At 38.4% G+C, this 12040-nt stretch overlaps 1 protein-coding gene across 3 annotated transcripts in view; it reads right to left on the bottom strand.

The window, feature by feature from the left end:
• POU2F1 (POU class 2 homeobox 1) overlaps positions 1–12040 on the bottom strand; it is a 126915-nt gene that overhangs the window by 93949 nt on the left and 20926 nt on the right. For 2 of the 3 annotated variants that reach the window (XM_004706752.2, XM_045298071.1), the window contains exon 2: positions 8963–9028. In XM_004706752.2, coding sequence (XP_004706809.1) covers positions 8963–9020 — 58 coding nt within the window. In that variant the 5' untranslated portion in view covers positions 9021–9028. Of the gene's footprint in view, positions 1–8962; positions 9029–9654; positions 9805–12040 lie in introns of those variants that run through there. The other variant, XM_045298070.1, reaches the window with a different exon arrangement.

The following is a 12040-nucleotide window of genomic DNA, read 5'->3' as shown; positions in this document are numbered from 1 at the left end:
GGAATCCAGGACAGATAATGAGAGTAATGACACCAGGAGGGGAACGGGAAGGGGAAGTTGGGGGAGAAAGGGGAAACCAATCACAAGGATCTACATATAACTTCCTCCTTGGGGGACAGACAACAGAAAAGTGGGTGAAGGGAGACATCGGACAGTATAAGACCTGAAAATATATAATAATTTATAAGTTATCAAGGGTTCGTGGTGTGGGTGGGGTGGGGAGGGAGGGGAAAAAATGAGGAGCTGATATCAAGGACTCAAGTAGAAAGAAAATATTTTGAAAATGATAATGGCAAAAATGTACAAATGTGCTTGACACATATGGTTTGTGATAAGAGTTGTAAGAGCCCCCAATAAAATGATTTAAAAAAGAAAAAAGAATGTGCTGAAAAACTCAGCTTACCCATGAGTATATACAGTACTTACTGTACACTATATAACAGTACATCAGGTAATATTCTAGGTACCAGAAATACACCAACAAATAAACAAAAACCATGTGCTCATAGAGCTTACATTATAGTATGAATAACAAACAATATAAATAAAAATGATTAGATATTATGCAGAAATAAACGTTATAGAAATATAAAGAGAAAAGTAAGGGATCTGGAAAAGACATACAACTCTCCATTTTAATTAAACAACCACAAAACACAGTGTGGACTGTGTCATGAGACTTTTTTTAAGTTCATGTCTAGTCCGTTCTGACTCATGGTGACCCCATGTATGTCCCAGTTGATGAGTGCGAGGCAGTTTTCATTGGCAGCTTTTTCAGAAGCACATCACTGGTCTTTTCTTCTTAGATACCTCTGGGTGGACTCAAAAATGCCATCCAAGCTTTCAGTTAGCTGCATGTAAACCATGTTCACCCACAAACTCCTAAGACACAAAGGTATTATGGAAGGCAAAAATGGAATGTTAATGGGAGAGGGGAAGGCAACGACAGGGATAGTTTCCTGGAGGTAACATCTTAGTCAACCTGAAAAAGATGAGATGAAATTAACAGAAAAAGATTAATCGGGCGTACATATGGTGAGGGTAGTGTCAAGTATTTCATATTAGAAGTAGAAAATAATTCCGCCCAATTTTAAGCAGGAATCTAACCTATTTTAAATACCTTGTTAGTGCGTAAGGTGATCATGGTCCTATCCTATAAGGGGTTAACAGTTAGACACAAGCAATGTGATAGTGAGGTTTTGTGCCAACTTAGCTAGGTCAGGTTTCTCATTTTGTCAGTAATAGCCTCTGACATGATGTGATCTAATACAACAACTAATATAACTTCTGCTCCGTGAGTGCGTGTGCGAGCACGCATACGCACCTGCAGATGGTTTCTTTCAATTGAACCACCGTTAAATGGGTGGACTCTGGAGAGTGAAAATTCAGTTAAGATTCAATTATGGTTGAATTCTATATTATAAAAGCAAAAAGTGTCATCAAAAGTGACGATGTATCATGTATGTGGTAGATGATTACTACATAGCTGCTAAAAACAACTTCTGCAACTGTATTGTAATTTTCATATTCTAAGTAATAGTATATGTTTTATTTTAGTTGTTTTTAATATCCTCTTGTAGACAATCAATGACATCAATGAAGCAGGCATGACAAAATTTCTATAGGTGGTTGATGTTTGTCAAATTGTGAAGTCTATAGGGACTGGGTGCTATTAACGATGTTTAGCTTTATTTTTAATTGTAGAAAAACAAATGAATGGGTGTGATCTACTAGCTTTTAAAACCAAGTATTTAATATTTTTCATTAAGTATTCTCAAAAGGACTACTCTGGACACCAACAAAACCGGAAAGCAAATCCTGTCCTAGTAGCATATGAACATTTTTGTTGATGAAGAAAAATTTAGCAAACACATATCCTGCTCCATCTACTGCATTCTTTCACAAATAATACTCACTATGCTTTTATTGCCAACTGCATAACCCCACCTTCCTGCATGTTGTTTTTATAAACTCATTAAGCCAATTAAAAAAAACGGTTGCTGACTTCAATCAACCCCACAAAGGCATAATTAAACTATGAAATAAATAAGCAGGTCTAATGTAATCTAATGGTTTCACTTATAATTATTTGATAAGGTTTCTACATTCCACTGTTTAGCTAATAGTCCGTAGTTATCAAATAAATGAATAGGGGAAAAAAGGTTTATTTTCTGATTACCAGGAACTACCAAACTTGATACCTGGCTTCTTGAGGCTTATTCCTTTATTATACAATTATGATCAACAGTATCATTTTTCTATTTTTATATACATAAGCAGAAGACTGCAAAAATTATTTCAGAACAGATGAATATGATTTACCTGTTATACAGGAGAGTGGGTGAAATTCACTTCTGGAAATAGATGTATCTGCTTGTTATATGCATGTGTGTTGTGACAAACAGGTGACATTGCCTACTTCCCAAGTTGATCAAATGCTCCTGACTTCCCCTCCTATGTTTGAGCCATGAGACAGTGAAATGGTGGCAGCTTTCTGCCTTCAACTCCCTGAAAGCTTCAGGAAAACTTCTTACTGTTATTTACTGTTAGGGGTGTTAGCTTGCATTATGCCCCTTTGTTTCCAATCCTCTTCATTGTTGTTGTTTTTATTGCATTCTATCCTGGGTTTCATTTTCCCAGTATCAGGAAGACATCTCTCTCTAATTGCTCATTCTTATCCAGATAGAGCCCTGGGGATTCTGTTAGTGCTGAACTGCTAACCACAAGGGTGCAGTGCAAATCCACTAGCTACTCTGAGGGAGAAAGATGAGGCTATCTTTTCCCTTGGGAGACAGACAACAGAAAAGTGGGTGAAGGGAGATGTAGGACAATGTAAGATGACAAAATAATAATAATTTATAAATTATCAACGGTTCATGATGGGGGGCTGGGGAGGGCAGGGAAAAAATGAGGAGCTAATAACAAGGGCTCAGGTAGAAAGCAAATGTTTTGAGAACGAGGAGGGCAACAAATGTACAAATGTGCTGGACACACAATGAATGGATGGATGGCTTGTGATAAGAGTTGTCCGAGCCCCCAATAAAATGAATAAAAACAAATTTACAGCCTCAAAGCGCCAATGTAGGATTGGTCTGAGTGGGAATGGACTGGATGGCACTAAGCAAGTAGCCTTATCCAGAATCCTTTCTCGTCTACCAAAACATTTACCACTGATATGCACAATCTCCACCTTTATCCTTTCATTTCTCCACCTTAATAATATTGAACACCGTCTATCCTAGGCTACTTCATCTACCAGGCTCAATACACCTCATCTCAGAAAGTTGGCTCCTAAATAATCCATTCTTTGTTATGTTTTAACCATTACTAGCTCCTCTTTCTTAATATAGTAAAATAAACAAAAACGCAGCCATTCACTTCGTAATTCTGACACATGGCAACCTTTACAGAACAGAGTAGAGCCGCCCCCACAGTTCCCAAGCTGTCAATCCTTAAGGAAGCAGATCAACCCACCAATCTTTTGGTAAGTAGCCAACAGCTTTAACCACTGCACCACCAGGGCCCCTCTCTAATATATAAGTATACTCAAATTTCTCCACTGGGGGGAAAACTTCCCTGTACCACTGTAATTTCAACTTCTCACTTTCATCATCAGCTTTACAATAATCATAGTAAATATCTGACACTCACGGAACATTTACTGAGTCCCACACATCCCATCGCTTTTCATACATTTATCAATTCTATGAGATGACCTACTGCTATTAATGTCCATCTCACATCTGAGAAAACTGTGGCGCAGAGAAAACTAACGCCATTATTACGTGAAATAAACAGGCTCTAAGCCCACAGAGTTTAATTCCAACATCTGAGTGCCTAACCATCATGCTATAGCGCCTAATTCACTCACTGCCATTGAGTCAATGCCGACTCACAGCAACCCTATAGGTCAGGGTAGAAGTGCCTCCTAGAGTTTCTGAGACTGTAACTCTTTATGGGAGTAGAAAGCCCTGTCTTTCTCTCAAGAAATGGCTGATGGTTTCAACTACTGACATTAGTTAGTGGCCCAGTGTGTAACAGGGCTCCACAGCAAAACACCAAGCCTGCTGGCATCAGTCAACTCTAACTCAGGGCAACCTGTTAGAAGACGGAAACTGCTCCAAAGGGTTCCCCAGCCTGTGATCTTAATGAAAGCGGAAGGCCACATCTTCCTCCGGCAGATGGCTGTTGTTTGAACCACTGCGCTGTGAGCTAGCAGTCACGTGCTAAGTACTGCATCACCACAGATTCTTCCTTGTTATACAGTCTCTCACAAAACTTCCACTAGAAGAGCTGCCAATAGTCACCATTCCTCTTCCTCATTCATTCACTCCTCTACTTACAACAATCAGTTTCTCATCACCTAAAACCTCTTTTAGAAGGTTCTGAATCAATAGCAGCCAAATCTCATACCCAAACCTCACTGCCCTCAAGTAGATGCTGGCTCACAGTGACTACCCTATGACTCTGTGAGTTTCTGTTTCTAGGAGGAGAAAGACCTGTCTCTGCCATGGAACAGCTGGGGGTTTCCAACTGCTGACCTTACATCTATGAGCCCAATGTGTGACCACTATGCCATCAGAGCTCCATTTTAAGCCTCTTACTATCTTGATGACTAAGGTGTGCCAGACTTAAGCCATGGTTATTTTCAAACCCCTGAGATGCATGTGAAAGTTGGATGATGAGTAAGGAAAACTGAAGAATTAAAGCATTTTAATTATGGTTCTGGAGAAGAACATTCAAAGTACTAAGAACTACAAAAACAAAAAAACAAATCTGTCTTAGAAGAAGGACACAGCTCCTTAGAATCAAGGGTGGTGAGACATGGTGTCACGTACTTTGGACATGTTATCAGGAGAGTCTATTCCCTGGAAAAGGACATCATGCTTGGTAAAGTAGAGAGGCAGTTTAAAAAGATAAAAAAGGAAGACCTTCAAGGAAGAAGATTGACAGTGGATGCAACAATGAGCTCAAACATAACAGACGGGGCAGTATTTCCTTCTGTTGTATACAAGGTCACCAGGACCTGGAACCAACTCAGAGGCACCACACAACAATGTATCTTTACTTCTCTGCAGGACTTGACCAGGTTGAGCAGGGCACTCCTGGAACTCACGGCCGGGCTCACCTCTGACCTCTATGACTTCTCCTCCTCAAACTCCTTTATAGCTAACATGAAACCACTACCCAGATGTGGCTACTGAGCACCTGAACTGTGGCTAGAGTGACTAGAAGCTCAATTATTAATTTGATTTCATTTGAACTTCATAGCCAGGAGCTACTTCAATGGCATAGGATAGTTCTGTCCATGGTCCCTTTCTCACCATATCCCACACTCTCCGAGTAGCCTCCTCTTCCTGCTGAGGACTCTTGCACCGCTACAGGCAGCCCAGAGCTCTATCTCAAGAGCACTGTCTCTTCAATGTCCCATGCCTTCAACTAGATCTACCATGCTGCTACTGTTGGGTGGCTTTAAGTTGACTGCAACTCACAGCAACCAGTGTGACAAAGGAAAACTGCCCCACACGGCATCTGAACACTTTAGTTTCAGAACTGACTGCATCGTCTTAGTCTAGGTCGCACTTCCCCCTCAGAGTCCCTACTCAAGAGAACGGCACCACATCCACCCCAGCCCCCAGCCAGAAAAGGGAAATCATTTCACATTACTTCTTTCCACCCTTCTTTATTTCCTTCTTGATATCCGGTTGTCCTCCCATGAATGGCTCATTAAATTTGACCCCTAGTTTTCACTGCTGCTGCTCCAGGCCAGGAGCCTAGATAATGGATCTAATTGAAAGAATAATGGAGTCTGGTTTTGTGCTTCGAGCAAGATGTAAAGTGCAACATGGTTGGAAAATTCTTTTATACTTGTGCGGGGAAATCATGAAAAAAGTGACAGGACATGAAACTAAGCTGCCTTCTAAGAAAAAAGGGAGAAAAGCATAGACAATCTGATCATCTGTGTCTAGAGTGGCCCTTTAAATACAAATCCTGTCATCAGTGTTCCAAGTTTCTCCTAGTAACGCATTAGACTAGATACTACTGTTAACATAATAAATTAGGTAAGTGGTTAGCGCTTTGTGATAGGATTAAGTCTCTCACACACTTAGCAAGAATATCACACGAACCCAGGTGCCATTCACTATGCTTACAGGCCAGATCAATCAAAGCCTGCCCGCCCCCACCCAAGCCTAACTAGAAGTTATCCCCCTGCACTTAATTCTCATGCCTTTATGCATACTTACTAGGATTTCTCCCCCCTCCCCCCAAGTTACATGGTATATTACATTTCGCACATGCTTTCTCTATAGGTTTCTGGAGAACAAATCCATATATTATATAAATTATAATCAACTACAGTGACCCTACTGAATACAGTAAAGTATCTTGCCAAAGGAGAGGGAACATAAAGGAATAACATAGCTCCAGGATAAGAGAATGGGTTTTGGTTCAAATGCTGCCTCTGCCACCTTTGTGGAAATCTGTGGGCCCTTTATCCAGCAATGGAACATCTCTGTGCCTCCATTTCCTTATCTACAGAACAAAGATTAAAACAATACCTCCTGGTGGTGCGATACAAAGTGCTTAACACATAAAGTACACATTTTGTGAATGATAGCCACCACTACCGTATTATAGAGTGTAATAAGTCATTTGGTAATAAATGGTCAAACAAATCGAGAAGAATTAAAATAGGGCATGATTTTCAGAAGAGTGCTTGGCTTCTTCAGAAGATGAAAGACATCATTTTAACTTGTGTCACACTCCTAAGGGCCCAACTCAAAAGAACAGAGATGACAGCCTTGTCTGCCAGAGAGGCCGCATCCGTGGACGACGTCGGCCACAAGCTAGACGGCGATTTGTTAGGAAGACTGATGAAAGAAAGTGGCCATTTGATTTCAAGTGAACAAGGCTTTCATATTTGTCCAGTATCTCTTTACATTGAGGGCATGTTTTGGCTTTTCCTACAGATTATAAAACTTTATACAAGTTCTGAATTTTTCCAACTGGCGTCTGTAATAGAATTAATTAATCAGGGTTAGTTTATGGTAAAGTACTGTGATCAGGTAGACAATGCCCGCAATCTATTCTTCAAAATGCCTACAACCTAATCTTCAAAAATTAGGAATATGTTATTTACATGTCTAACACAGTGACTAAAATGTGTCACCAGGGCTCCTCTTTTTCCTACTCTGTCCTATAGGTTTGTAATCAACTTGACAGCAATACATTACTCTCCAGACTATAAAATATAAAATGCTTGGCTGCTAATCAAAAAGTTGTCAGTTCATAGCCATACACCCATACTTTCTCTGGGAGAAAAGATGTGACAATCTGCTTCCATAAAGATTCATAACCTCGGAAACCCTGCAGGACAGTGTTATACTGTCCTATAGGGTCCCTGTGAGCGGACTATCGTGAATTTGGTTTGGATTGGTTGAGAAATAAATCAACTGCTATTACCAGCAACAAAAGTTATCTTATTCAGCCATTCCCTTTGTTATATGCAAGATTTATTCCTAACTGTATCTTCCAGAATGTGTAGGTAAGTCAAAGCAAGTGCATATGGTTCTTATTTTGCCTTACTTTAGTGCTCTCGTAAAGATTTACAGTTTCAGAAACCCTATGGGACAGGTCCATTCTGTCCTACAGGGTTGCTAGGGGTTAGGATTAACTTGATGGCAATGAAATTTAGTTTGAAGTCTTTTCAATAATTTAAAAGCTGCATATACGACACGTGAAGGTGAATGTAATAAATCTGCTGCACAAAGGGGTTGGTTTAATAGAGTCAAAGTGAGGGTAACTTAATGTAACATTAAAGGGCAAGTAGTTGTCATAACCTAGGAACTATCTGTACAGCTCTGTCAATGGTTTAGTCCTACGAAAGGCCTCAATCCCCCGCTGAGAATCTGAATTTCCACTATGTTTTAACAAGATCCCTGTTTTACTCTGCAAACAAATCCTATCCCTAAGCTAGGTAGGTAGATTGTCTACACCAGCACAGAACAGTGCTATAAACCTCTCCTGTGCATGATAAAGATGCAAAAGTCAAACATTCAACAAACCACGTGCTGAATTAAAGAGTTAAGACTGTAGAGACTATTTATCTTTTATGGACTCACCTTTTCCTCAAGAACATCATTTTCTTGTGTATATGATTTTTTTCCAAGTAAAGGGTTTAATCATGTATGAAATTTTATTTTAAAAGCTTTGCTAAATAAAAGGCTGTGTTAGAAATGGATGTGTTTTCAACTACTTACTGACACTAATATAACTGTAATTTATATTCATTGTGGGGTGAATAATATTTATTATTTTGATTAACACCTGTAATAGCATGTTTTTATTGGTTATTGCGTAGCTGGGACTCTGCTTAATGCTTCACATATTAGCTCCCTAATAACTCACATTGACCTAGAAGATATATCAGTCCAATTTACAGATGTAGAAAACAGGCTTCAGGAAGACTGAGGAAACTGCCTATTAAAGTCATTATGAGGCTAAATGGCAAACCCATACTCAGAACTCTGACTCAGACACCTACTCCTGTAATTCTTCTGTAGTTTCTCTGATAGGTGGAAACAAAAAGCTAAGAAATTTGCAAAAGAACATTAGATCATCTAAATCAACTTCCTGCAAACAAAACAAAAAGGCCCCACTTCCATCGAGTCAATTCCAATTCATAGTGACCCTCCATAAATCTTTGAGAGCAGAGTGCCTAATCATTCTCAAGCACACCCCCAATTCCTGCAAGTATTACATTATAATATTTGAAAATAACCAAATTGTCTTATCTAATACTCAAGGGGGCTTCAAGGGTTCATGGAGAAATTCTTTCACCTTTCAATTCCATTTCTCCATGAGCTTTCTGAAACCCCCTCAAAAGTCCAAATTAAATGAAAAATGCCCCCTGCCCTCTCCTACAGGCTCATAAAAAAGATGGGTCTAGGAACTCTCTTACCTGTGTTGTTATCTCCACTCTCCATAGATGGTTTACTGCTTTCTGATGGATTGTTCATTCTTGAGTCTGTAATAAATCAGAGGCAAATAAGGTTCTAAAAACTGGGAATGGGGTTGTAGATGCCAAGATGTGGCAGGTGAAGGGGTTAAGTAAAGACAAAACAGAGCCTGGAGGTCAAAGCTAAAATGCTGGGAAGTATGATGAAAATGTTTTCTGATAGAATTCAATATTCCTTGAACCTCAAAGCTACCCATAAATAAATAATCTAAGGGACCTTTAAGATGCTTCTAAGAAAGATTACATATATCTAACAAGAAAAAAAATGTTACAGTGTGAGATATAGGTGAGTAAATGCTTTAAAATAGAAACTTGTTAAAGAAACAAAGTTGGGGTTGGGAGAAAAAAATACCTTGAAAAGAAAAAAATAACCCAAATCAAGGGTTTTCTTTTGTAGAAACAAAGATGTTCACTACTTATTACACCACCCCCCCAAAAATAAAATCACTGGTGATACTGAAAATAAACAGTAGTAACTCAACCTGAGAAAGAAGGGGAGAGGGAACATGGTTAAGAAAAAATAACTTCATAATGACTTTCCCACAAACCATATGAATTAATGTCAAAATCAGATTATGTCAATTCCCCTTAATTTCAAACCAGTACAAAGAATTGTATCACATGGCATAACACACCTAGCTATTTCAAACCTCAATCACAGTCCTCGAAAGGTTACATCATCTTGATGTCCCATGAACCTGCTGATCCGGCTTTTTTTTCTTTTCGGGGTTATCTATTTAATGAAGGTTTCCATAGTGATAAGTTTGCATTACCAAACAAGACATGTTCAAAAAGGTAACAAGAAATAAACTCTTTGTTTATTGCTGAAAAGAATTATATCAATAATTGTATTTGACTGTAACAAATGAAATTACATAAATGTCATTATTTCACACCTACTGCAAACTCAAAATTTATAATCAAGAAAGTTTATCAAAAACAAGCTCTGCCTTTTCTCTCAGTGGGTTACTGAACCATTAACTACAGTTCTTAATGAAGAGCAGATATTAAAATATCCTATCTTATTTTCTAACAGAAGAGGACATTTTGCCTTCTGTGTAAGCAGTTTCCTACAAAATCAAAACAATCATTACATAGTCATCTCTAGGAAGTTGCCTTCAAGTGCAGGAGCCATTTGCACATGTGAGGAAAAGACTCAGGAGGCTTCCCCATAAATCTGATCTCTAACCCTGAGGCGGTATAGTAGTTGGTATCATACAACTTTGTAGTATATGTTTATCTCGTGAATTTGGACAATCCAGTCGTAACTTTGGTCCTTCCTCAGATGTTCAAAGGTTTCAAACGTATGTGTTTACAGCTTCCCACTGAAAGTACACTGAAGGTTTGAAAGAAACAGGTGCACAACTTACTGAAAATCAGCTTTCTGAATGACTGAACTAAAATTTTATGAAACAAGAAATCATAAAAAACGTACATACATTCTGCTCAATGTTTCCCTTAGAATTTATCTTAGGTTGGTGGTGGTAGTGGTGGTGGGGTGTGAGAGACAAACCAGCTAACATTTTATTAAATGGGTAGCAATTTTCTACATCATCAAAACCAAGGTAGCATACTTCTTAACAAGTTATGAGCCTAATGTTGTACAATTATATCTCAGGTTTTCGATGGTTCTTCTATTGAACTGTCAAGAAATATTTACTAAAACTGTTTCACTAAAGAAATACGTGAAATAAAATTCTAATTAACTTTGATGATAGGACAATGATGGAAAGGCTGCTCAAATGGCATTTATTGTACTTAAGAGTAAGAGACATAATTCTTCACTTTAAAAATACTTTGTTAAAGATATTTTAGAAAGATATCTTTCCCTTCTTGAGTTTCCATCTTAGTTTATATAAAAGAGAAAAGAGAAACAAGTTCTTTTTGATACTTGAAGACTTTTCTCTTTGGGCAAATCAAAATTATCTATGCCACCAAAATGACTGTATATATTACTTTGAATAAACAGTACACAAGCTGTTCTTGGGTTGGAGCTTGGTACCAACTTGTTTTTATCATTCTTTGAATAGTGTTTTTTACTATGCTGTACAAATATTACATTCTCTGGAGTTTAGGCCAAGCTGTCTGCCTAAGAATTCAAATATTTTCAGAACCAATCATTTATTTTACCTTTGGCAACTATGAAAGGAATTGAGGCAACCACAATTTTTCAAATGGGAAGAGGACATACAGGAAGAAAATAATTTGAACCAGTTTTAAAGGTAAGATTTCAAAGTCCTGGAGTTTCTAGCCTTTGCCTTTCCAAGTGACCAGAGTAACCTAATGAGGTTTCTAACAATTATGTTTGGAAACAGCCAAAAGTCAGCAGAATAGAGCTACCATGAACTATCATGTCTAAACAGAAAAGTGCCTCAATCGGTTTTAAAATCTTAAGTCACCAGAGATTCAAGCTGGATAGCCTCTGCCCCCAAAGGACTTTTTCTAGAGAAGACACTGTGAAACTAGGATTTCCATTATTTAAAATGATCATTTTCTGAAGAATTTTAAGATGGGGGGGGGGGCGGGACACGGACGCGCTAACCTTGGCTAAAATTTCTAACATCAATAGTTTTTAAACAGTATCCACTGCAATTACCCTCTCTAGCAGTATTGATGAGAAATACTGTACTCCACCTTATTTTTTATTAAGAACGTGTGGATTTTGTGTAAGACAATTGTAGTAGGTATGCAAAACCTTTCAGTTAATATGTCTGTATTATTCAGGTAGTTCATAGTTTAATTTTACACTTAAGATTGTTTTCAGAACTACATGTTTGCAAGAGGAATTTCAAAAAAGCAAAACTGTCATCCAATTAAGTTGAATTCTATATCCACAGTATTTACTGCAAATATCTTCTGAAGCAGAAGAGCCAGGCTTAGGGAGGGACTTCCAGCAAATTATGGAAGTAATGTTGTGCTTTGCAAATGGCATCCTCCTTCCCAGCTCAAGCCACCATCCCTCCCATCCCCCAGCAGGTTGCATATGTGATTACGTATTTATGCATAGTCAAACCCCCCCCC

This window comes from Echinops telfairi, unplaced genomic scaffold (assembly GCF_000313985.2).
Source record: "Echinops telfairi isolate 266 unplaced genomic scaffold, ASM31398v2 ScPeMD7_7424;HRSCAF=8462, whole genome shotgun sequence".
Taxonomy (NCBI): Eukaryota; Metazoa; Chordata; class Mammalia; order Afrosoricida; family Tenrecidae; genus Echinops; species Echinops telfairi.
This window is presented reverse-complemented; position numbering and strand designations above follow the sequence as displayed.